The sequence below is a fragment of the Ranitomeya imitator genome, chromosome 9 (assembly GCF_032444005.1).
Source record: "Ranitomeya imitator isolate aRanImi1 chromosome 9, aRanImi1.pri, whole genome shotgun sequence".
In the NCBI taxonomy this organism is placed as follows: Eukaryota; Metazoa; Chordata; class Amphibia; order Anura; family Dendrobatidae; genus Ranitomeya; species Ranitomeya imitator.
In genome coordinates, this window is record NC_091290.1 from 124,124,617 (window position 1) to 124,149,404 (window position 24,788).

Consider the following 24,788-nt stretch of genomic DNA (forward strand, 5'->3'; position numbering starts at 1 on the left):
GATTCCAGCTGTGCAGCACAGCCGACATCTGCCTCTAACAGCAGCGATCAGAGCCTGTGACTGGGCTTCACAGGAGAACCAACAAAGTAGTCATGGGTGCGTTCAGCAGGCCCCCCGACTGCCTCAGTAACCCATCGCCACCATGCAATCATGTCTTGGGTCAAGGGGGTAATGGACACTTGGAACGGGTGCCTGGGAAAAACTATGATAGACATTGGCATTTAAGGGATTACAGAAGCGATCAGAGCTGTTAAGACTCTAAATGCCAATGTCAATCACTATCATGTCAGGCCATACCCGTCCTCATCACTGACCGCGATTGCAGAGTGCCGGTGGATTGCTGAGACAGTCGTGAGTCTGCTGAAAGCACCCATGACTGCTTTGCTGGTACTCCTGTAACGCCTTCATGATGAACCGTGAATAGGACTGTATAATGTTATACTACAGCACTGCAGGATATAGTACAAGCGATCAAACAACAAAAGGCTCCCATGGAGATTCGAAAAAGGAAGTGTAGGAAAAGGAAGAGGAAGAAGAAGAGGAACAAGAGGAAAAAGAAGAGGAGGACAAAGAAGAAAACGAATGAGAAGAAGATGAAGAAGATAAAGAAGAAGAGGAAGAAGAAGATGAAGGAGAAGGGGAAGAAGAAGAGGAATAAGAGGAGGAAGAAGAAGAGAAAGAAGAAAAAAAAGAAGAAAAAAAGAGGAACAAGAAGAGGAGGAAGAAGAAAAAGAGGAAGAAGAAGGGGAAGAAGAAGAGGAAGAAGAGAAGGAAGAAGAAGAGGAAGAAGAAAAAAGAGGAAAAGGAAGAAGAGGATGAAGAAGAAAAAGAGGAAGAAGAAGAGGAAGAAGAAGAGGAAGAAGATAAAGAAAAAGAAAAAAGAGAAAGAAGAAGAGGAATAAGAAGAAAAAGAAGACGAAAGAGAAGGAGAAGAAGAAGAGGAAGAAGAGGAAGAAGAAAAAGAGGAAGAAGAGGAAAAAGAACAAAGAGGCAGATGAAGACGAAATGCAGATACAGTATTGCCACGTCCTTAAAAGTCTGATCTATGAAAGTCTATAAATTGTTTAACCCACATACATTATATAGAAAAAGATACAGAAATGCTCAAATGGTTTTTGTCACTGCACCTCCCACAAAAACTGTGATAAAATCTAATCTAAACACCGTATGTACCCTAATAAAGGTACCAATAGAAAGTACAACTTGCCACATAAAAAACAAGCCCATCGACAAAAATATATGAATTGGAGGGGTCCCAGCAAGTGATAACAAAAAATAATATTCTGTTTTTTTTTCTTTTTTTACTAGGTTCAACATTTACTAAATTGGTAAAAAAAAATACAAGTTTTGCATCACAGTAATTGTATTGATATGAAAAATTGTCACTTTTACAGGAAAAAAAAATTTGTAACAAACAAACCCCCCCCCCCAAAATAGTTGAGATTGTGTTTTCTTTCAATCATTTGTTTTATAATTCTTATTGACAGAACATTATTTTAATTAAAGTCATGTTCTATTCATATTGCGTGTATAGAATGGCTGTCAGCCAGTCATAAAACGACTGTCAACTGGTTTGCATGTAGTCGATGGGTCGCCTTTACCGGCCGGCTCCTGTGATCCAAGAATTACCGATCAACTGATCGAAGGAGCTGCAGGGTACCAGAAATACAACAGCGCCGTACAATTTATAGTGGCTGTGAGTGGTACTGCACGCGCTCTCCTATTCACGGAGTCTTTCTCAAATGCATCCCCCCCCCACCAAAAAAGTGAAGAACTTGTCCTCAGCAACCAATTTGAGATTTCATTTTGCAAACTATACACTGGATGGGTGCCATGACCAAAATGTTGATGAATCACTGCATACATAAATGATAAATAACCCCCAAAATACAGTAATCAGTAATTCCCAAACTTTAATGCGCATTAATGATCATTAGCGTCTTCTTTGAACTCCCCGACCCCTTTTCTTGGCAATGGGCAATTTCCGAATTCTTGCGGCATGAATGACCTCTTCCTTGGAGTAAACAAACAGACAGTACCTCTGGGGTAATAACCTCGGTATCTCGCCATCAGCGTCCTCACATGTTTGAGATAGGCCGAGTTTGGCAGACTCCTATGCTTTTAAGTACACCCATGGCATAGCTTACGCACAAATCAAAATAATTAGTTGATGTTTTGTAATGGAGTCAGACAGAATAATTAAACACCAGCTGTTTGTTACTTTTTTTTTTTGCCTTTTGCTATGGGAGGAAAGCAGTAAAAAATGTCCTCGAGAAAACTTCCAGACATCTCAGAACATTTTGTTACTCGCGGCGGGCAGGACTTTAATGGGGGGGCAATGTAAGTAGAGCCGAGCGTACTCGCCGTGATTCCGTCCATTGATCTGTTTGCCCCGCTGCCCTCGTTGTTTGGTTCCTTGCCATCCAGCAAAGCAACGATACTAGTGAAATGTTCTGTTTCATGCGAGATGTAGAAAAATAACAAGGACCGTTTGGCTTCGCGCTGATTGCTTTGCCAGAAGACAAATGGACCAGCAAAGCCAGGGGAAGGGGAGAGTGAAAGTGATTGGTGCCTACTGGAGATCAAATGTATCAAGACCTGTTGCTAAACTCCACTACTAACCTCCAAAAAAGGCAAAAGCTGAGGTTATTGCAAAAAAATGTGTGATTAATCACATCAACATCAAAAACAACATGGACAAGTCGAAGCAACAGATATTAAAGGGTATGTACACCTTTACAATGGAAGACAAAAACATTTATACATGTTAGTATTTCCTTTTAGCTAATAAAATTGCCCCAAGTTTCAGTCTGCAATCTTCATCCTTTCATTCATTCGTTTTCAGATCCCTATATGCAGTTTGCAGCCTGATCCAAGTTTCAGATTTTTCTCATGTGGAAGTGTTTTTCCAGTAATATAGGATGTAAGCTATGAGTGTCGCTTTCGGTAATATAGGCTGGGTGTAAGCTATGAGTGTCGCTCTCGGTAACATAGGCTGGGTGTAAGCTATGAGTGTCGCTCTCGGTAATATAGGCTGGGTGTAAGCTATGAGTGTTGCTCTCGGTAATATAGGCTGGGTGTAAGCTGTGAGTGTCGCTCTCGGTAATATAGGCTGGGTGTAAGCTATGAGTGTCGCTCTCGGTAATATAGGCTGGATGTAAGCTATGAGTGTTGCTCTCAGTAATATAGGCTGGATGTAAGCTATGAGTGTCACTCGGTAATATAGGCTGTATGTAAGCTATGAGTGTCACTCGGTAATATAGGCTGTATGTAAGCTATGAGTGTCACTCGGCAATATAGGCTGTATGTAAGCTATGAGTGTCACTCTCTGTAATATAGGCTGGGTGTATGCTATGAGTGTCGCTCTCGGCAATATAGGCTGGATGTAAGCTATGAGTGTTGCTCTCGGTAATATAGGCTGAATGTAAGCTATGAGTGTCACTCGGTAATATAGGCTGTATGTAAGCTATGAGTGTCCCTCGGTAATATAGGCTGCATGTAAGCTATGAGTGTCACTCTCGGTAACATAGGCTGGATGTAAGCTATGAGTGTCACTCTCGGTAATATAGGCTGTATGTAAGCTATGAGCGTCACTCGGTAATATAGGCTGTATGTAAGCTATGAGTGTCACTCTCGGTAATATTTGCTGTATGTAAGCTATGAGTGTCACTCTTAGTATCATAGGCTAGATGTACACTATGAGTGTAGCTCTCAGTAATATAGACTGGATGTGAGGCATAAATAAAAACTATTCACAATTGCCTATATGGTCAAAGGTTGACAAATATAAAATTTTACTATTAGATCACAATAGAAAAATTACATCAAGGTTAAAAACACACTCAGATGAGTGTACAGAGGAAGGTGACATAACATAGCAGGAGGATATGAAATACAGAGGATGCAATGCCGATATATATGAGTATATCCAAATGAATACTTAGTGGCAGTCAAAATAAGTATATCAACAGAAGTATATAAGCACAATGTACCGAAACAAAAGTACAAGGTCAAAGTGGTCAATCAGTTGGCAATAGTAGAAATAGGTCCCAAAAAAGTACATGGGAGCAAGAGTTGTAGATACCTGTACCCATCTTCTTCTGCTAGAATGGAGCCAAGCTCCAACACGCGTTTCAGCGCTAGCCTTGTTAGCCCCTGACTAAGCCTAGATTCCATCTTGAGCTTGAGATACCTATTCCCTTTTCCACTCAAGTTTTGTGTACAACCCTTTCCCCATCTCTGTTGCTCTAAAACTGGGATAAGGAGGGAGGAGAGCAGAGAGAGTCATCAGAACCAGGATCAGATTGGTTCTGTTTTTTTATTGGATAAAAATTATATTCTCAAGTTCCTGGGTAACACCAGTAAGTTAGTAAAGGTAACAATTAATGATGTAAATCATATGCTATAGCTGCAAAAAGGACCTGACACCATTTCTGACAAATCTATTTCGATTAACGCATGTATTTCCCATGAAATACCGGTTCTACAACATCTTTTCTTATACTTTTTCATTGGGTCGTTCCTGAATACTCTACTATTACTCTTCTCCTTTTCAAAATGGTGTCTTGCAGTGTCACAGCTGATTGGACGGTGTCACCATACGTAGGGACGCACCTACCAATTGGTAACTCCCAGTTGGCAATACATTTCTAGGAGGAGGAACAGCAGAAGGCAGAGTTCTTAGAAAAGATGTCGCAGATTTGCTATTAATTATTGAGAATACCAGTATTTAGTGCATCAAAACAGAAATGCCAGGAGAACCATCAGGTTTTCGTTAGGTCAAGAGTCCTTCTCATGCACCACTGGCTGCTTTGTGCTGACTCGGCTGTAATTTTTATTGTACTTCTGGCTGGAAAAAAGGCTCTTTGGGGCCGAAACGTTGCTTCACTCGTCTATCTCAATTGTACTTCACTATGTGATTTTTTTAAGGATGGAATTATGTAATAAAGATTATGCTCTATCCCCACTTTCTCAGGTGTCTCGGAATCTCGGATTTTCCAGGTCCTCCGCTAGATCTCATTCACATGTCCGTAAAATTTCCAGACTGATCACGGGTCTCCTGATCCAAGCTCGAGAGCCTTATACATGCCTTGGAGGCTGTTGAGTTTGGCTCCAGAGATCAGTGGCATAATTGTGCATATGGACCCCGAAAGATGGATGTGTGAACCCCCTTGGTCTTAAAGGGAACCTGCCAGCTCGGAAAATGATATTTACGTGCAGATACAGAGCTGCAGGTTCATAGTATTACAATGATTTCTGGATGCCTTATTGAAAGTGCAGCTACCAGAAGAAAATTAACTTATTTCCTCCTGGGACCTGCCGGCTTTCAGTCATAGAGGTGTTGACCGAGTTTCTCCACTGCTCAGTACACAGTGAGTAATGGCTATAAGTACACCCCAGCACTTTGATTGTCATCATGAATTGCATAAATATGCTTTAAAGCAAGATTTTAATCCAAGTGCCAGGGCGCGCTAACGACCATTACTCACAGTATAATGAGCGGGGCCTGTAGCACACGCCCCTATGACTGAAAGCCGGCGGCTACCAGGAGGAAATAAGTGCAGTCGCACATTCAGTAAGGCGTCCCCTGTATGTACAGATAAATAGCATTTTCCGGGGTGACAAATTCCCTTTAAACTGACGGTAAAAGGTGGAGTAAATATCTGGAGTAGGATCCTACAGATGAAATAAATAATATACATTTATATGATTAAAAAAGGAAAAATCTGCATCCGCGAAAATTTCCGCATTTGTATGTGAAGCAGAAGGTTGCAAGCCGAGACAGGCAGTTGACAATTCAACATAATCTCCCATTAAATAACAGCTCATTTATACCGTATCCCCCCCGGTGCCCTCCACATCTGGCAAGTGAGGGGAGTTGGCAGATTTATTCCTGTCAGTGGCCCACAGTAGCCCTCCGCTGCTTTACAACCACAACCGGCCTCCTCTCTCCCGGAGCCGGTGTGATCTGCAAAGATAAGGAGCATCCAGATTTCGTTACCACTTAATTAGGAGATGCTCAATGTTTTAGCGCAGGGTGGGATTATTGCTCCGGCTCTCCCTTGCTTCCTTTCATTTTAGGCTACCATAAATTTTAAATGGTATATGTAAATCAATCTGCGGGATGTCATTTATTCTATAAGCCCCTGTGTTTGGGAGTGATAAAGGCTTCAGCCTGACCCTTGGCTGGTCTCGCTGCTCCAAGTCCCATGGGTTACTTTTATGGATACATGATTAAAAAATAAGCTTCACTCTGGGTCACTCAAACATTTTAGAAATAAGTATTGGATTTTCCATCCCTCGCGCCTGGTTAGGAGGCCTCGAATTGCAGGGATGTTAAGCTTAAAACTAATGCATCGAAATGGGGAGGTCCTGTTAACTCATAGAAGAGAAGGAGGTCGAAGAGAAAAGTCAGAGTCAATGGAATCTACATACAAATCTTTACATGTGACTTTAATTGCTTACGTACCATTTAATGCTAATGACGTATGTATATCCGCAATGTTTAAAATTACCAAAAAGACAGATTAGATAAATCTACAAAATCAGAACACTGCAGGGGACATGTAGTGTTACATGCCACACATTTAAAGCTGTCCGCTAATAGGGCATATATTCCATCTGTATTTGCGGGTCAAAAATTGGGAACATACTAAAAGGAATGAGATTTTAAGAAATCTCATCCATATGCCTGGAAAAAAATTGACATGCAAAGTCGAAATTAAATCTGCACTAAGTTAAAGAGGTTATCCCCCCCTCCCAGAACAAAGTACATTTTAATCAATAGATTTGGGAATAAGTTCCACAATCGAGTGTGTTATAAAATGCTCCTGTGCCGAGATAATCTTATACACAGACGAGCAAAAGGATAACAATTAGTGGTGAGCGAATGTGCTGGGATAAGGTGTTAGGTGCTCACCCAGTGTCTTCGGTGTGGTCAAAAAATATGTTCGAGTCCCAGCGGCTGCATAAGGCTGTTAAATAGCTGCAACACATGCAGGGATTGAACTGGCCGACACTAGTGACTGAAGGTAAACTTTTACCTCCGATCACACATGTCATTTGACAGATTGGGAACCGCGGCTGTCTGAGCGGCGGTAATGCTTTTACCGCCGATCAGAGGCAGTGTTTGCCATGCTGTCATGCACATGAAAATACTGGATGTTCGGGCCCCTGTCACGATATTGTATGAAATATAATATGATTTCGTAGCTTTGCTGTGGGCTAAACCCCCCCCCCCCTTCTCTCTTTGCTTCTATGTGTGAGTGAAGCTTTTCTTCTCAATGCTCTGCCCTGCCCCCAAGCCAGAAAAGTTTACTGCGCTTGTGGCGGCACAAATCTCCCACCAGCTGAAACTGGTCTGATCTCTCTTTTAAAACATGAGGCTCTTTGTCCTAATCTTGTAAGATTCTGGGCCACCGATTTGGGCTAGGAAAATAATAAGTACATATTGCTAAAGTCCATCAGCGGATCTATCAGCAACTGTAAGCGCTTGCCTGTAATTCCAACAGGTAAAAAAGTACGGATTTCTCTGGAACTGTGTGTCCCAACTAGCCCAAATTTAGTATCTATAGAGAGCAAATCTTAATACAAGATGGATGAGGGGTGTGTTATGACTCTGCCAGATTCTCCAGCGAAGATATGACAAGCATAAGAATGGTTGGAGAAAACTGTACAGCTGAGGAAAGAGGGCGATCTTAACTCAACCCCTTTAGTGATGTCACGAGGCTGGAGTTTAAAAGACTTTACACTAAACCCAGCCTGGAGTCAGCAGAGTTTTGACTTAAGGAGCTGTTTCTATCCAGACCTCCTGATGCACTGGGACATTTGGGGTTCCACCTACCAACATGGTTTTGCCTGACATGAACTGAGAACATGTGAGTTTTACCTTTCTTATTTAATCCCTGTTATTTTTATAATTACCTTTGTACATATTTCAATTGTCTCATATTGTAACATCTTTATATGCCTTTTTCATAAACACTGCCTTCTTTCGGAGTAAAATATATAAATTACTAGTTTTCGCTCTTCCTGCTCTAAAACGTACCCTAAATCTTCTGAAGGGAATGACGCTACTGTTCTGGGTTAGCTTCGGACCCGTTTAATCGAAGCTGGTGGCAGCATACCTTGTACGGTGCCTTTGGGAGTCTTTGTAGCGACAGCGTCGTTGATAATTATTGTTCCTGCCTGAGTGGGAGTAGTTATATCGCCTCGCTGCAGCGTGCCCAATAGCCAGTACATAGCAGGCAGCCTTTCTGGCAACTAATTACCCTAGGTGCAGTACCTAGTCTGGTCTGAGGGTGAGGGGGGCGCCAGAGATGCAAAGTTTCAAGCGGAACTGTAAAGCGGGATATACATAAATCCCTGCAGTTCGTGGTATACCTAAAATAAGCCCCTGCTGTAAACTAAGAGGTCAATAGCCTTGTGTGTGGTTTTTCATCACATTGTCGCAATGGAGGGATAACTAAGATAAGCCCCCTGCACATGTGATAGCCGTCTGTTGGCCTAAAGGCACCCCGATCCGTGACGTAGGGGTGACGGTCACGGTGTGAATCGTGACAGCCCCCCATTCAAGTGAACGGGGTCTGGGTCCTGGTACTGTTCTGGTACCTGAACCCAAACTTTTTTTTAACTGTTCGGCCGAACGCGAACATCCAGGGGTCCGCCCATCTCTACAGATGATTGTCTATAAAATGATGGTAGTCTCACAATCAAAGCAGTAGTGGATGGTGAAATATGGAGCCTGAAAGTCAAAATTTCAAAACATTGTTACCCTTTTACTCATCAGAGTAAAAGTGTCTCTGCTATGTACTGTGTAAAGGTTTTGCCCAACCATGTAGAGCATCTCCAGTTTATGGTTGACACATACCACAGGTTCTAGAAAGAGGAGAAAGCATAAGTCACTGAAGATAAGTGCAAATGCACATTAAACAGCAGCTAATTTCTCAGGTAACACATTTCCCTGCCTGTTTTATCACAGGAGAGAGCATATCTGTTGTGTCTCAAGCCATCTGAGGTCATCATAAATCAAGTCAGTGACATAGGTGCTCCAGAAGCCGCTGAGCTTATATGTCACTTGGTTTATGATAAACTCGTAGGCCTGGTGATATGGCCAAAACACTTGCTCCTGTGATAAAACAAACAGATAGGGAAATGTGTTTCCTTACACAAAAAGCTTTGAACCCCTGTTGTTTTGCCTCCATACTCACTTATCATAAGAGGCTTCCTCCCCTAGCCAGGAGGATTGGTATGTGCCTACCATGAACTGGGAGCAGCTGTGCATGGTTTGACACAGCAAATAGCATACAGCAGGGGCACATTTATATTATCTCAAGATTATCTCAGCACAGGAACATTTTTTTAACACATCCAATTGGAAACTATTTTTATACTAAGCCACCTATTAATTAAAATGTATTTTGTTTGTGGGACAACCCCATTAATTCTTGCAGACTTTCACTTTTTGCAATCTACAGGGTGAAATCTGTTGCAAATGAGCAACAAAATCACTGAAATCCGTATGTGGATCCCAGACAAAAACCTGAGACAAGACTTTTTTTCCGTTATTTCAAGAAAAATCTGCATTAAATCACACTTTTTTTTTTATTCTGAATCCGTTGTGGAAATTATGTGGATTTGCAATATAAAAAGTGAAATTCGCTGTGAAATCCTGCAGCATAAACTGAGAAATTAAAATGGAAACAAGGGTCAATTTTCTGCCTTTGATTTTTTCACAGAGTGGGTACCTTGCCGGTACTGTAATAAGCGGTGGATTTTCTGCCTGCAAATACAGAGCAGAAAAAACTGCTGATTTTTACATACTAGACCAAACATCAAACTTGGCCAACCCTGCTTTTAATTCCTTGTTCGTAAGACCTATTGCTGCACATGGACCTCACAGAAGGGAGTTCACCACTTAAATCATAAAAACAGCTACTGATCTAACATTAAGTAATACTACGCATGCCCTGTAGAGGACGCAATAGGAAAAGAAAGTGATCAACTGATTGAAGCTGCTCTTTTTTTTCCCCGTTGGTTTTATAACAATTTAAAGACAATGTTCTATTTCAATCACTTTGCTTTTCTGCTTTTTCCAATGTATTTTTTAATATTAAAACAGAATTAGAATAGAATTTTTTGAACAAAACATTTTTTTTCTGGAAGAAAAAAAAAACCTAACAGCCATTTTATTTGTATCTCAGATCTTTTAAGTGACAAGCACGTTTATGAGAGACTGACGAAGACGGTGCAATTGTATTTGTATTGATACTTTCCTGTATAACAATTCCATAGGACGTTCATCAATATGGATTGCTTCTTAAAACAATTCCGCTAGTAATGAATTTATGGAATAGCTTCTAACTGATTATAGTATGAGAAAGCAATTGAAGGTTTCTAGAAAATGATGGCCTTCAATAATTTGTTATTGTCGCATTATAGACATTTTTCATTAGAGTAGGGATTTAGATGTTAACGGTAGAAGAAACAAAAGGTCGCCCGTAGACAGCATAGATTTGTTTTGTAAGTGGCTCCTCGCCCCGGTAGATGTAGGGATCTGTTTTTTTATGTATAAAACTCTCCTTTCCCTTGTAGACGGTAGGGATGTGTTGTGTGTAGACCGCTTTTCTTACCGGTACATGGAAGGTAGGTGTTTTGTGCATGTAGATCTCTCATCTTCCCACTAGACAGCAGGGATGTGTTGTTTGTGTAGACCACTCCTCTTAGCGGTAGAAGGCAGGAATGTGTTGTTTGTGTAGACCACTCCTCTTAGCGGTAGAAGGCAGGAATGTGTTGTTTGTGTAGACCACTCCTCTTAGCGGTAGAAGGCAGGGATGTGTTGTTTGTGTAGACCACCCCTCTTAGCGGTAGAAGGCAGGGATGTGTTGTTTGTGTAGACCACTCCTCTTAGCGGTAGAACGCAGGGATGTGTTGTTTGTGTAGACCACTCCTCTTAGCGGTAGAAGGCAGGGATGTGTTGTTTGTGTAGACCACCCCTCTTAGCGGTAGAAGGCAGGGATGTGTTGTTTGTGTAGACCACTCCTCTTAGCGGTAGAACGCAGGGATGTGTTGTTTGTGTAGACCACTCCTCTTAGCGGTAGAACGCAGGGATGTGTAGTTTGTGTAGACCACTCCTCTTAGTGCTAGAAGGCAGGGATGTGTTGTTTGTGTAGACCACTCCTCTTAGCGGTAGATGGCAGGGATGTGTTGTTTGTGTAGACCACTCCTCTTAGCGGTTGTTGTGAATTCCGCTCTTGGGCTCCCTCCGGTGGTTGTAAGTGGCACTTTTGTGAGTTCTGCTCTTGGGCTCCCTCTTGTGGTTTCTAGTGGTATGGCTGCTCCTTGGAGTTAGCTGTCATCAGCTAACTACACTTATCATCCGATATTTAAGTCTGGCTCTTTCTTCAACCTGTGCCACTTGTCAATGTTCCTGGCTGGATTCACATCTCTGCTTGGATTCTCCTGGTTTCCTGACCAGTTCTGCAAAGATAAGTTCTGGCTTTGCTCATTTCAGTCCACATGTTGTGGACTTATTGTTCTGTGCATTCTATATTTGTCTAGCTTGTCAGTATGGATTTTTTCTGTTAGCTGGAAGCTCTGGGAAGCAGATTTACCCTCCACAACTTTAGTCAGGTGTGGAGATTTTGTAAACTCTGTGTGGATTGTTTTGTAGTTTTTATACTGACCGCACAGTATCCTTTCCTGTCCTATCTATCAAGCTAGACTGGCCTCCTATGCTAAAATCTCATTTCATTTCTGCGTATGTTATTTTCCTCTCCTCTCACCGTCAATATTTGTGGGGGGCTATCTTTCCTTTGGGGATTTTCTCTGAGGCAAGATAGGTTTCCTGTTTCCATCTTTAGGGGAAGTTAGATCTTAGGCTGTGCCGAGGGGTCTAGGGAGCGTCAGGTACCCCCCACGGCTATTTTTAGTTGCGCTGCTAGGTTCAGGGTTTGCGGTCAGTACAGATACCACCTCCTTCAGAGCTTGTCTCATGATGTTCCTAAACCACCAGATCATAACAGTGGTAGAATGCAGGGATGTGTTGTTTGTGTAGACCACTCCTCTTAGCGGTAGAAGGCAGGGATGTGTTGTTTGTGTAGACCACTCCTCTTAGCGGTAGAAGGCAGGGATGTGTTGTTTGCGTAGACCACTCCTCTTAGCGGTAGAAGGCAGGGATGTGTTGTTTGTGTAGACCACTCCTCTTAGCGGTAGAAGGCAGGGATGTGTTGTTTGTGTGTATGCCACTCCTCTCCTTGGTAGACGGCAAGGATGTGTTTTGTGTATGTAGACTGCTCCTCTGAAGAAAAGAGAAATAAACCAGCTAACCCGTGATGCATTAGTCGAACTTCGGGAGCACAAAACCGCTGTGTCCAAACGTGTAAAGTCCAAAAAAAAGGGAGTGTGGGGCTGGACATTCCTTTTTTTTAGACTGCTCCTCTCCCTGGTAGATGGCAGGGATGTGTTGTGTGTGTAGATTGCATCTCTTCCCGGTAGACAGCAAGGATGTGTTTTGTGTGTGCAGACCACTCCTCTTCCCGATAGACGGCAGGGATGTGTGGTGTGTATGTAGACTGCTCCTCTCTCTGGTAGATGGAAAGGATGTGTTTTGTGTATGTAGACTGCTCCTCTCCCTGGTAGATGGAAGGGATGTGTTTTGTGTATGTAGACTGCTCCTCTCCCTGGTAGATGGAAAGGATGTGTTTTGTGTATGTAGACTGCTCCTCTCCCTGGTAGATGGAAAGGACGTGTTTTGTGTATGTAGACTGCTCCTCTCCCTGGTAGATGGAAAGGATGTGTTTTGTGTATGTAGACTGCTCCTCTCCCTGGTAGATGGAAAGGACGAGTTTTGTGTATGTAGACTGCTCCTCTCCCTGGTAGATGGAAAGGATGTGTTTTGTGTATGTAGACTGCTCCTCTCCTTGGTAGACGGCAAGAATGTGTTTTGTGTATGTAGACTGCTCCTCTTCCTGGTAGATGGAAGGGATGTGTTTTGTGTATGTAGACTGCTCCTCTCCCTGGTAGATGGAAAGGACGTGTTTTGTGTATGTAGACTGCTCCTCTCCCTGGTAGATGGAAAGGATGTGTTTTGTGTATGTAGACTGCTCCTCTCCTTGGTAGACGGCAAGAATGTGTTTTGTGTATGTAGACTGCTCCTCTCCCTGGTAGATGGAAAGGATGTGTTTTGTGTATGTAGACTGCTCCTCTCCTTGGTAGACGGCAAGAATGTGTTTTGTGTATGTAGACTGCTCCTCTTCCTGGTAGATGGAAGGGATGTGTTTTGTGTATGTAGACTGCTCCTCTTCCTGGTAGATGGAAGGGATGTGTTTTGTGTATGTAAATTGATTTTTTATCTGGTAGACAGCAGAGATGTTATTTGTTTATTTAGACTGCTCCTCTCCCTGGTAGATGGCAGGGATGTGTTGTGTGTGTAGATTACATCTCTTTCTGGTAGACAGCAGAGATGTGTTGTGTGTTCAGACGGCTCCTCTCCCTCATAGATGGCAGGGATGTGTGGTGTGTGTGCAGATAGCTCCTCTCTCCAGTAGATGGCAGGGATGTGTTTTGTGTATGCAGTCCACTCCTCTTCCTGGTAGACAGCAGGGGTGGGTTGTGTGTGTAGACTTCTTCTCTCCCCACTATATGGCTGGGACTCTGTGTAGACCGCTCTGCTTCCTGGTAGACGGCAGGGGTGGGTTGTGTGTGCAGACTTCTTCTCTCCCCACTATATGGCTGGGACTCTGTGTAGACCGCTCTTCGTCCCGGTAGACGGCAGGGATGTGTTTTGTGTGTAGACTTCTTCTTTCCCTGGTACATGGCAGGGATGTGCTGTTTGTGTAGACCGCTCCTCTTCCCAATAGACAGCAGGGATATGTTTTGTGTTTATAGACTTTTCTTCCCGATAAGCAGCAGGGAAGTGATTTGTATGTGTAGACCGCTCCTCCATGAAGAGAGAAATGAATTCTACATCATCCCATTAACCCCGCCTTTAGGTAGACTATTTAGATTTCAGTATATCTTCGCTTTCTTCTCGGGTAGATGCTGAAGTTGTTGAATGGCAAATCAATAAAGGTCATGGCATTCAGATGTAATCAATTATTATTCCATCTTCGAGACTGCTCAATGGGTGGCTCAAAGTGCGATGGGAACAGGGGCTTGTATCATGATTTATAGAGTAGGCATAAATACACCGACTATGACAAGGGAAAAAAAATGTCAGATTCCCTTGATATTATTTTTTTCTATTTTGTGTCTCACTAACACATATATTACAGTACTTTGTGCTTCACAGACTTGTTTTTAAGGTGGACCTTCAGGTTCTTCTGAGAGATTTAGTGTTCTTTATAAAATAATATTTTTTTGTTAGAACATTGCTCTTTTCCTAAATTATTCCTGGTGGAAATATATCAATTAACAATTCTCTTGTCAATGAGGTGTGTCCATATGCTGTCTGACCTGACACTACTACCTAATAAGTGTGCTGGCTATAAGGGTCACAACTTCATGAAAAGTTAAATTCAACTATGCAAATATACAAAAAACATTCAGCCATGCTAGCTTGACCTGAGCTTTAAAGACTTGTACGGAATAACTGCATAAAATCAACGGCGCAAGTAGTGGGGTCTACTTGAGACCAATTCTACAAAACTGTTTTTTCGTAGCTCTTTAGAATTGATGGCCTACTCTTAGGCAATCAAGAATAGTTTGAAGGTGGTCTGAAAATCATCTGCTTGAAAGAGCCACACCTAAGTAAAAGGGTTAGTCTTGTTATAAGCGATGTTTTGCAGCACTGGTGGAATAAAAGGGGATTGACTTCATGTTGTCATCTCCACATTATTTTCACTGGACCAACCTGTGAGACTCTGAGGACACCACAATGACCCGAGATGGAACAGACTGACGTAATATATCTTGCAGCAGTGAGGTCAGATAGAAGTGGCCAAGGTGATTGACCTGGAAAGTCATTTCGATGTGATCTTCTGTTAGCTGCCAGGGGATCCCAAAGACTGCACCATTGCAAATCAGGATATGGAGAGGCCTGTGAAAGATAGGAGCAGATATCACATTGGACATGCTGTAGAATTCACTCAATTTTCAGTTTAGCAAACAATGTTAAAAAGGAGTTTAAACCCACACTCTACACTATCCACTTACCTTACCATATCATGACCCTGCCGCTATACATTGCTTCCAAAACAACACCCTTGGCATGGACAAACATTTTTGGTTCCCCCTTGGCATGGCCAAACATTTTTGATTTCCCCTTGGCATGGCCAAAAAATTTTGGCTCCCCCTTGGCGTAGCAAAACATTTTTGTTTCCCCCTTGGCATGGCCAAACATTTTTGGTGCACCCTTGGCATGGCCAAACATTTTTGGTGTACCCTTGGCATGGCCAAACATTTTTGGTGCACCCTTGGCAAGGACAAACATTTTTGGTTCCCCCTTGGCGTGGCCAAACATTTTTGGTGAACCCTTGGCATGGACAAACATTTTTTGCTCCCCCTTTGCATGGCCAAACATTTTTGGTGCACCCTTGGCATGGACAAACATTTTTGGTGCACCCTTGGCATGGACAAACATTTTTGGTGCACCCTTGCCATGGACAAACATTTTTGGTTCCCCCTTGGCATGGACAAACAGTTTTGGTGCACCCTTGGCATGGACAAATATTTTTGGTGCACCCTTGCCATGGACAAATATTTTTGGTGCACTGTTGCTGTGGCCAAACATTTTTGATGCACCCTTAGTGTGGCCAATCATTTTTTAATGCACCTTGTCACCTACTCGTTCTCATCTATCTTCTTTAATTTGATTGATAGCCTGGCTTTACAGGAGCCAGAGGAGGGTGGAGAAAGTTGGAAAACAAGTAGATGGCAAGGTTTACTAAACTTCTCGGACCAAGCCAGGGGTGCACCAGACTCCGGTGACTGCTATGGACAGTCAATTTGTACTGACAGACTTCCTTTAAATTCATCTTTGCAAAATCCAATTTTATGAAAGTCCACTTTGAAATGTTCTTGCGTTCATCTACCAGGTTTGTATCTGGCCCAAAATATCATAAACCCTTAAAAGAGTTTACCGCTCCGATGGTGTGGAAGCCCCGAGATGCAGAGACATGGATCTGTTTTAAGAGTGATACAGCGAGTGATTTAGCATGATTGTCATGACAAGGTGACTTGAGAGAAGTGAGCAGCGCCTGGTCACTTGTCAAGTGACCCCGAAGCCACTCTCGATAAAATTCTACAGGAATTAAATGGGAGCACCAGAAATGTATCCCCTCGTTCCCTCGAGCAGCTGCTGCCTTCGTTCTCCCCCCTTCATCTTCTGCCTTGACTTCCATGCTATGTTTATCATAAAGAAAAAAAAACAGAAGGAACTGAAAGGTTCACTACCTGTGCGGTGAAGGCAAGTCCCCAGCTAGAGCAAACAAGCCAAGACATAATTCTTCAAACACTATCTGTTCATGTTATCCTAAAGTGACCCTATCACAACCCTATCAGAAATCTCACCTGAATTATTTCAAGAACTGGAACTTCAACCTGACCCGTAATGCCCGTGGGGACAAGGACTGAATCTGAAATTCAATGTTGAGCTGTGGTTTCGGTGAAAGAACATTTTTTCTTCTATTTTCGAGTCAGTGCAGAGGAAACTTATGGAAGAATTTTCTTCCTTTCCATCCAGCACACGTCTCAGCTTTTTTTAATTTTATATAATGCATGCTCTAAAGCCTGCGTTGCTTTTATTATGTTGTTAACTAGGTCTATAAAACACCAAGGACGTTCGGAGATGAGCGTCGTACTGACTACTGGTCACACTAATAATTTGCCCTATAGCTATTGGAAGGAACGGGGCTCTGTGCAATTAAACAGGAATACTATAAAGTGACCGCGAAGGTCAAAATCTTGTTCCCCAGGTTTCGATCTGAACGATTATTATGAAAGCAATGCTTCAATGCGACTATAATCTAGAAAATAATCTTCACGCAGGGAGAAATAGCGAGTACGGCCATGGTTTATACAGATCGTGCCACATAGAGGGTATTGACAACCTGACAACAGACAAGACATTTGACATATGAAAACAATATATATTGCACAGATGCACACGTGTAACACATAAACTTGGTGCAGGTCAAATAATTTAATAGTGCAGTAAAAATCCTTCATTCTATGGTTTAAAGGCAGTGAGCTCCTAACGATGGATATTTCAGACCAACGTCATGGTTGAGCCGCTGGCCAAAACTCTGCTGTCCTCTCCGATCATTGGCTCTGCGGCATCGGAGGAGCGTGGTGGCACTCGTGCCAGCTATAGAGCAGTAGTTGCGAGCTCATTTATGGTATATCCACAGGAGAAGCCATATGGAGGTCCAATCTCAGGGCCTGACACCCTCCTTGAAAATGAGTCCCTGTCGGAGAATGGAGTGAGCTGAAAATGGAAAACCATCTTTCCATTCTCTATTGTGCAGGACAAAGCCCTGGTCTTGAGACAGATGCTGCTCCAGAGGTAGGACTAGCATCTCTCAGCAATGTGCTGATATGTAACATATGGATGCGAAACCTGTACGATAAAGAGACAAGACAGAAGAAGAATCAACGCCTTCGAAATGTGGAGTTGGAGAAGGATGTTATCAATACCATGGATGGCAAGAAGAACAAACAAATCAATTTTAGAACAAATCAAGCCAGACATGTCACTCGAAGCAAGGATCACTAAGCTACCACTTGCCTACTTTGGACATATCATATGAAAAGAACAATCACTGGAGAAGGACATCATGGTCGGAAGAATAGAAGGAACAAGGTGAAGAGGAAGACCAGCAACCCAATGGCTTGATACTATCAAGATAACGGTGGAGAAGACCCTGGTGGACCTATCTAGGCTTGCACAAGATCAATCTTCGTACACAGCGTTCATCCATTAAGTCGCCATGCCTTGAGATTGAGCTGAAGGCTTTAATAATAACAAATAATGTAATAAATTATTACCCTCGCCTACTGTATCCTCACCCATCCCTTGTAGATTGTGAGCCTTCGTGGGCAAGGTCCTCTCTCCTCCTGTACCAGTTATGAATTGTAATGTTTAAGATTATTGTACTTGTTTTTATTATGTATACCCCTCCTCACATGTAAAGCGCCATGGAATAAATGGTGCTATAACAACAAATAATAATAATAATAAATGCCTGAGAAGGGAAAAAACATTTTAATAAAGCAGAAAATGTGATGATCCGAAATTCGATATAGAGGCACATCTATGCATTAATGGGACTGACTCGTCTTACTAAATGAGCAGAATTGGAAAGTGCTTGGAAAAATAAAGTAACTTTGAAATGTAAGTCTTATTAAAAATCCTTTCCGATTTCAAGAAAGGAGGGATGTTTAATTGTACAGTTTCTCAATGCTTAAGTTACCGGCCACCTCTGCAGTGAATCAGCGGTGGCCAGTTTCTTGGGCAAGGAGTGCAGCGCTTACAAGCTCCATGTTTTAATGCTAGCAGGTGCTTGAAAGGGCAGCTGCAAGTCTCCTCTGGTGGAAACAGGAACACATCAGATAGGGATTGCATACATTAGTTAGGACTGCTCTGATAAGGGTATACCGTGAAGATTGGTAGAGCAGCTTAGTATACATTTTTTGCAAAAAACGTATCAACCAAATACCCTGTTTTTTACATCTTTTACTAGCACTTGCGGATTACTGCAACATTTTTTCAAACTGAGTGTTTTTGGTTTTACTATTCTCTTTTGTGTCTTCAAGTCTCCTCTGGTGTTGGCTTTTCTTCCTTCTGGACAAAAAATCAGCAGGGCAGAGAACTTCGTCTCCCTTGACATCATCTGTTGAGGAGAGTATAAAGCCCCCACGTCCGGGGAGAGGATAAAAGCATCCATAGACTTGGTCTATCCCGCTGATATCGACAGGTTGAGATGATGATGGCGTTTGGAGGCTAAATCGCAGTATACTGTAACTTTTTTTTTTTACAGTCCTTTAACCCCTTCACCCCGAAGCCTGTTTTCACCTAAGTGACAGGGCCAATTTTTACAATTCTGACCACTGTCACTTTATGAGGTAATAACTCTGAAACGCTTCAACGGATCCTGGCGATTCTGACATTGTTTTCTCGTGACATATTGTACTTCATGATAATGGTAAAATTTATTTGATATTACCTTCGTTTATTTGTGAAAAAAAACAGAAATTTGGCGAAAATTTTGCAATTTTCAAACTTTGAATTTTTATACCCTTGCATTAGAGACTCATATCGCACAAATAAGTTAATAAATAACATTTCCCACATGTCTACTTTACATCAGCAACATTTTGGAACCAATTTTTTTTTCCTTAGGGAGTTATAAGGGTTAAAAGTTAAACAGCGATTTCTCATTTTTTCAACAACTTTTATAAAACCATTTTTTGTAGGGACCACATCATATTTGAAGTCACTTTGAGAGGCTTATAGGATTTAAAATACCCAAAAGTGACACCATTCTAAAAACTACACCCCCCGAGGTACTCAAAACCACATTCAAGAAGTTTATTAACCCTTCAGGTGCTTCACAGGAATTAACGGAATGTGGAAGGAAAAAAATAACATTTAACTTTTTTTTCCACATAATGATCTTTTAGCAACATTTTTTTTATTTTCACAAGGGTAAAAGAAGAAAATGGACCACGAAAGTTGTTGTGCAATTCCTTCTGAATACACTGATACCCCATATGTGGGAGAAAACCACTGTCTGGGCGCACGGCAGGGCTCGGAAGGGAAGGAGCGCCGTTTGACTATTTCAAACCAAAATTGGCTGGAATTGAGATCGGACACCATGTCCCGTTTGGAGAGCCCCTGATGTACCTAAACAGTGGAAAACTGCCACAAGTGACCCCATTTTGGAAACTAGACCCTTCAAGGAACTTATCTAGCTATGTGGTGAGCACATTGAACTCCCAGGTGCTTCACAGAAGTTTAGAACGTAGAGGCGTGAAAATAAAAATTCACATTTTTTCCCCAAAAATGATCTTTTAACAACAATTTTTTTATCTTCACAAGTGTAAAAGGAGAAAATGGACCACTAAAGTTGTTGACCAATTTATCCTGAATACACTGATACCCCATATGTGGGGGAAAACCACTGTTTGGGCACACTACAGGGCTCGGAAGGGAAGGAGCGCCATTTGACTTTTACAAACCAAAATTGGCTGGAATTGAGATCGGACACCATGTCCCGTTTGGAGAGCCCCTGATGTGCCTAAACAGTGGAAAACCGCCACAAGTGACCCCATTTTGGAAACTAGACCCTTCAAGGAACTTATCTAGCTATGTGGTGAGCACATTGAACCCCCAGGTGCTTCACAAAAGTTTAGAACGTAGAGGCGTGAAAATAAAAATTCACATTTTTTCCCCAAAAATGATCTTTTAACAACAATTTTTTTATCTTCACAAGTGTAAAAGGAGAAAATTGACCACTAAAGTTGTTGACCAATTTATCCTGAATACACTGATACCCCATATGTGGGGGAAAACCACTGTTTGGGCACACGGCAGGGATCGGAAGGGAAGGAGCGCCATTTGACTTTTACAAACCAAAATTGGCTGGAATTGAGATCGGACACCATGTCCCGTTTGGAGAGCCCCTGATGTGCCTAAACAGTGGAAAACCGCCACAAGTGACCCCGTTTTGGAAACTAGACCCTTCAAGGAACTTATCTAGCTGTGTGGTGAGCACATTGAACCCACAGGTGCTTCACAAAAGTTTAGAACGTAGAGGCGTGAAAATAAAAATTCACATTTTTTCCCCAAAAATGATCTTTTAACAACAATTTTTTTATCTTCACAAGTGTAAAAGGAGAAAATGGACCACTAAAGTTGTTGACCAATTCATCCTGAATACACTGATACCCCATATGTGGGGGAAAATCACTGTTTGGGCACACGGCAGGGCTCGGAAGGGAAGGAGCGCCTTTTGACTTTTACAAACCAAAATTGGCTGGAATTGAGATCGGACACCATGTCCCGTTTGGAGAGCCCCTGATGTGCCTAAACAGTGGAAAACCGCCACAAGTGACCCCATTTTGGAAACTAGACCCTTCAAGGAACTTATCTAGCTATGTGGTGAGCACTTTGAACCCCCAGGTGCTTCACAAAAGTTTAGAACGTAGAGGCGTGAAAATAAAAATTCACATTTTTTCCCCAAAAATGATCTTTTAACAACAATTTTTTTATCTTCACAAGTGTAAAAGGAGAAAATTGACCACTAAAGTTGTTGACCAATTTATCCTGAATACACTGATACCCCATATGTGGGGGAAAACCACTGTTTGGGCACACGGCAGGGCTCGGAAGGGAAGGAGCGCCTTTTGACTTTTACAAACCAAAATTGGCTGGAATTGAGATCGGACACCATGTCCCGTTTGGAGAGCCCCTGATGTACCTAAACAGTGGAAAACCGCCACAAGTGACCCCATTTTGGAAACTAGACCCTTCAAGGAACTTATCTAGCTATGTGGTGAGCACTTTGAACCCCCAGGTGCTTCACAGAAGTTTAGAACGTAGAGGCGTGAAAATAAAAAATTACATTTTTTCCCCAAAAATGATCTTTTAGCAACAATTTTTTTTATCTACACAAGTGTAAAAGGAGAAAATGGACCACTAAAGTTGTTGACCAATTTATCCTGAATACACGGATACCCCATATGTGGGGGAAAACCACTGTTTGGGCACACGGCAGGGCTCGGAAGGGAAGGAGCGCCATTTGACTTTTACAAACCAAAATTGGCTGGAATTGAGATCGGACACCATGTCCCGTTTGGAGAGCCCCTGATGTGCCTAAACAGTGGAAAACCGCCACAAGTGACCCCATTTTGGAAACTAGACCCTTCAAGGAACTTATCTAGCTATGTGATGAGCACCGTGAACCTCCAAGTGCCTCACCAAAAATTATAACGATGAGTCGTAAAAAAAAATAGAACACATTTTTTCCACAAAAATGATCTTTAGCAAGGTTTTTTTTGTTTTCCCAAGGGTTATAGGACAAAATAGAAAGAAAAAAATGTTGTGCAATTTTTCACGAGTACGCCGATACCCCATATGTGGGGAAAAACCACTGTTTGTGCGCATGGCAGAGCTCAGAAGGGAAGGAGCACCATTTGGAATGCAGACTTAGATGGATTGGTCTGCAGGCGTCACGTTGCATTTGCAGAGCCCCTGATGTACCTAAACAGTGGAAATCCTCCACAAGTGACCCCATTTTGAAAACTGGACCTCCCAAGGAATTTATTTAGATATGTGTTGAGCACCGTAAACCTCCAAGTGCCTCACTCCACAAGTGACCCCATTTTGAAAACTGGACCTCCCAAGGAATTTATTTAGATATGTGGTGAGCACCGTAAACCTCCAAGTGCCTCACTCCACAAGTGACCCCATTTTGAAAACTGGACCTCCCAAGGAATTTATTTAGATATGTGGTGAGCACCGTAAACCTCCAAGTGCCTCACTCCACAAGTGACACCATTTTGAAAACTGGACCTCCCAAGGAATTTATTTAGATATGTGGTGAGCACCGTAAACCTCCAAGTGCCTCACTCCACAAGTGACACCATTTTGAAAACTGGACCTCCCAAGGAATTTATTTAGATATGTGGTGAGCACCGTAAACCTCCAAGTGCCTCACTCCACAAGTGACACCATTTTGAAAACTGGACCTCCCAAGGAATTTATTTAGATATGTGGTGAGCACCGTAAACCTCCAAGTGCCTCACTCCACAAGTGACCCCATTTTGAAAACTGGACCTCCCAAGGAATTTATTTAGATATGTGGTGAGCACCGTAAACCTCCAAGTGCCTCACTCCACAAGTGACACCATTTTGAAAACTGGACCTCCCAAGGAATTTATTTAGATATGTGGTGAGCACCGTAAACCTCCAAGTGCCTCACTCCACAAGTGACCCCATTTTGAAAACTGGACCTCCCAAGGAATTTATTTAGATATGTGGTGAGCACCGTAAACCTCCAAGTGCCTCACTCCACAAGTGACCCCATGTTGGAAACTACAGTGTGTTGTGTCAACAGGGTATAAACTAACTTTTATTAATTTGTGGACGTGTGGTATGCTTTGAAGCAATCCTTAATGCAAAGGCCAGGTTTCTCAGGGCAGGTTTCACAATGGTAAATTGTGTCCTTTCGGATTCCCCTCTTGGAATATACTCTGCACCGTTTTTGTGATCATCCTGTCCTCGCTGTTTGGGGAACCTGTCCTGGGAAATGTTGACCTTGGACAATACGGGCACTATCAGATTCAGAAGTACTGGGACCCTCACCTCCCTGAGTGCCAAACATTAGGGCCTTGATGACTACCTCCTGAAACTGAAGGAAGGTCCCTGTATTGCCTGCAGATCAGGACAGCACAAAAGCATTGTACAGTGCCATCTGTACAATGTGCACGGCCAATTTTTTGTACCGTACGTAAGCTTTTCGCATGGCACTGTATGGTTGGAGGACCTGATCTGAGAGATCCACACCCCCCATGTACCGATTGTAATCCAGGATACAATCTGGCTTTGGGACTTGTGTTGTGGTCCCACGAACAGTGACAAGGGTGCTGTTGTCACGGTGTATGGTGGTCAGGATAAGGACATCCCTTTTGTCCTTATACTTGACCACCAGCATGTTGTCGCTGCATTTGGCTCTGCTTTCCCCTTTTCTCAGCGTTTGCCCAATTAGCGGCTTAGGGAGGCCTCGCTGATTTTTTCGCACGGTGCCACATGCAGCTGTACCTCTGGCAGAGAGGGCCTTGAAGAGTGGGATGCTGGTGTAAAAGTTGTCAATATAAAGGTGATAACCCTTATCCGGCAGTGGGTGCAGCAATTCCCACACAATTTTCCCACTCACCCCCAGGATGGGGGGGCATTCAGGGGGGTTAATCTGGGTGTCCTTACCCTCGTAGACCCTAAATCTGTGGGTGTACCCTGAGGTACTCTTTCACAGTTTGTACAGCTTTATTCCGTACCTGGACCTCTTACTGGGCAGGTACTGTCGGAATTTTAGCCTCCCTTTGAAATGAACGAGAGATTCATCAATAGCGATGTCCCTCTGGGGTGTGTACGCCTCAGCAAATTTTCTGCTGAAGTGTTCAACCACTGGACGAATTTTATATAGACGATCAAAGTTTGGATCGTCTCGGGGAGGACACTGCGCATTATCACTGAAATGCAAAAATTTTTGGATCGCTTCAAATCGTGTCCTTTTCATGGCCATGCGGAATACCGGTGTACTGTAGAGAATGTCAGTACTCCAGTATTGCCGAAGCTTTGGCTTTTTGATTAGGCCCATATGCAGCACAATTCCCCAAAATGTCATCATCTCTGCTGCATTTACGGGGGTCCATCTGGCATAAGATGACGTGGGATTTTGGGTAAAAAATTGTTGGGCATACAGGTTCGTCTGGGCCACCATAATATTTATTATTTCCTCACTGAAAAAGAATTTGAAGAAGTCAATTTCAGTGAGGCCAGTCGTGTCAAACTGGATTCCTGAGCTGCTGCTGAAATCCGGAATGACGGGCTGAAAATTTTCCGGGGGTGCAATTCATACGGGATCGATTGCTGCAGGAGTTGCCTGGGTCCTACGGCGCCGTGTTAGGGGTCTTTCCTCACCAGATGAGGAGGAGGAGGAATAGAGGAATGTGGGATCTTCCTCACTGGCTGAATCCGTGTCGGATGCAAGGATGGCGTAAGCCTCCTCTGGTGAATAGCGCCTTGTTGACGAATGGGCCATTTTTTTTCCCAAACCCTGGGTATGTGT

The 24,788-nt window shown here is 42.8% G+C and overlaps 1 protein-coding gene across 4 annotated transcripts in view; it reads right to left on the minus strand.

The window, feature by feature from the left end:
- WWOX (WW domain containing oxidoreductase) overlaps positions 1-24,788 on the minus strand; it is a 1,078,647-nt gene that overhangs the window by 787,753 nt on the left and 266,106 nt on the right. For all 4 annotated transcript variants that reach the window (XM_069738841.1, XM_069738844.1, XM_069738840.1 and 1 more), the window contains exon 8: positions 14,852-15,037. In XM_069738841.1, the coding sequence (XP_069594942.1) occupies positions 14,852-15,037 (186 nt within the window). The remainder of the gene's footprint in view (positions 1-14,851; positions 15,038-24,788) is intronic.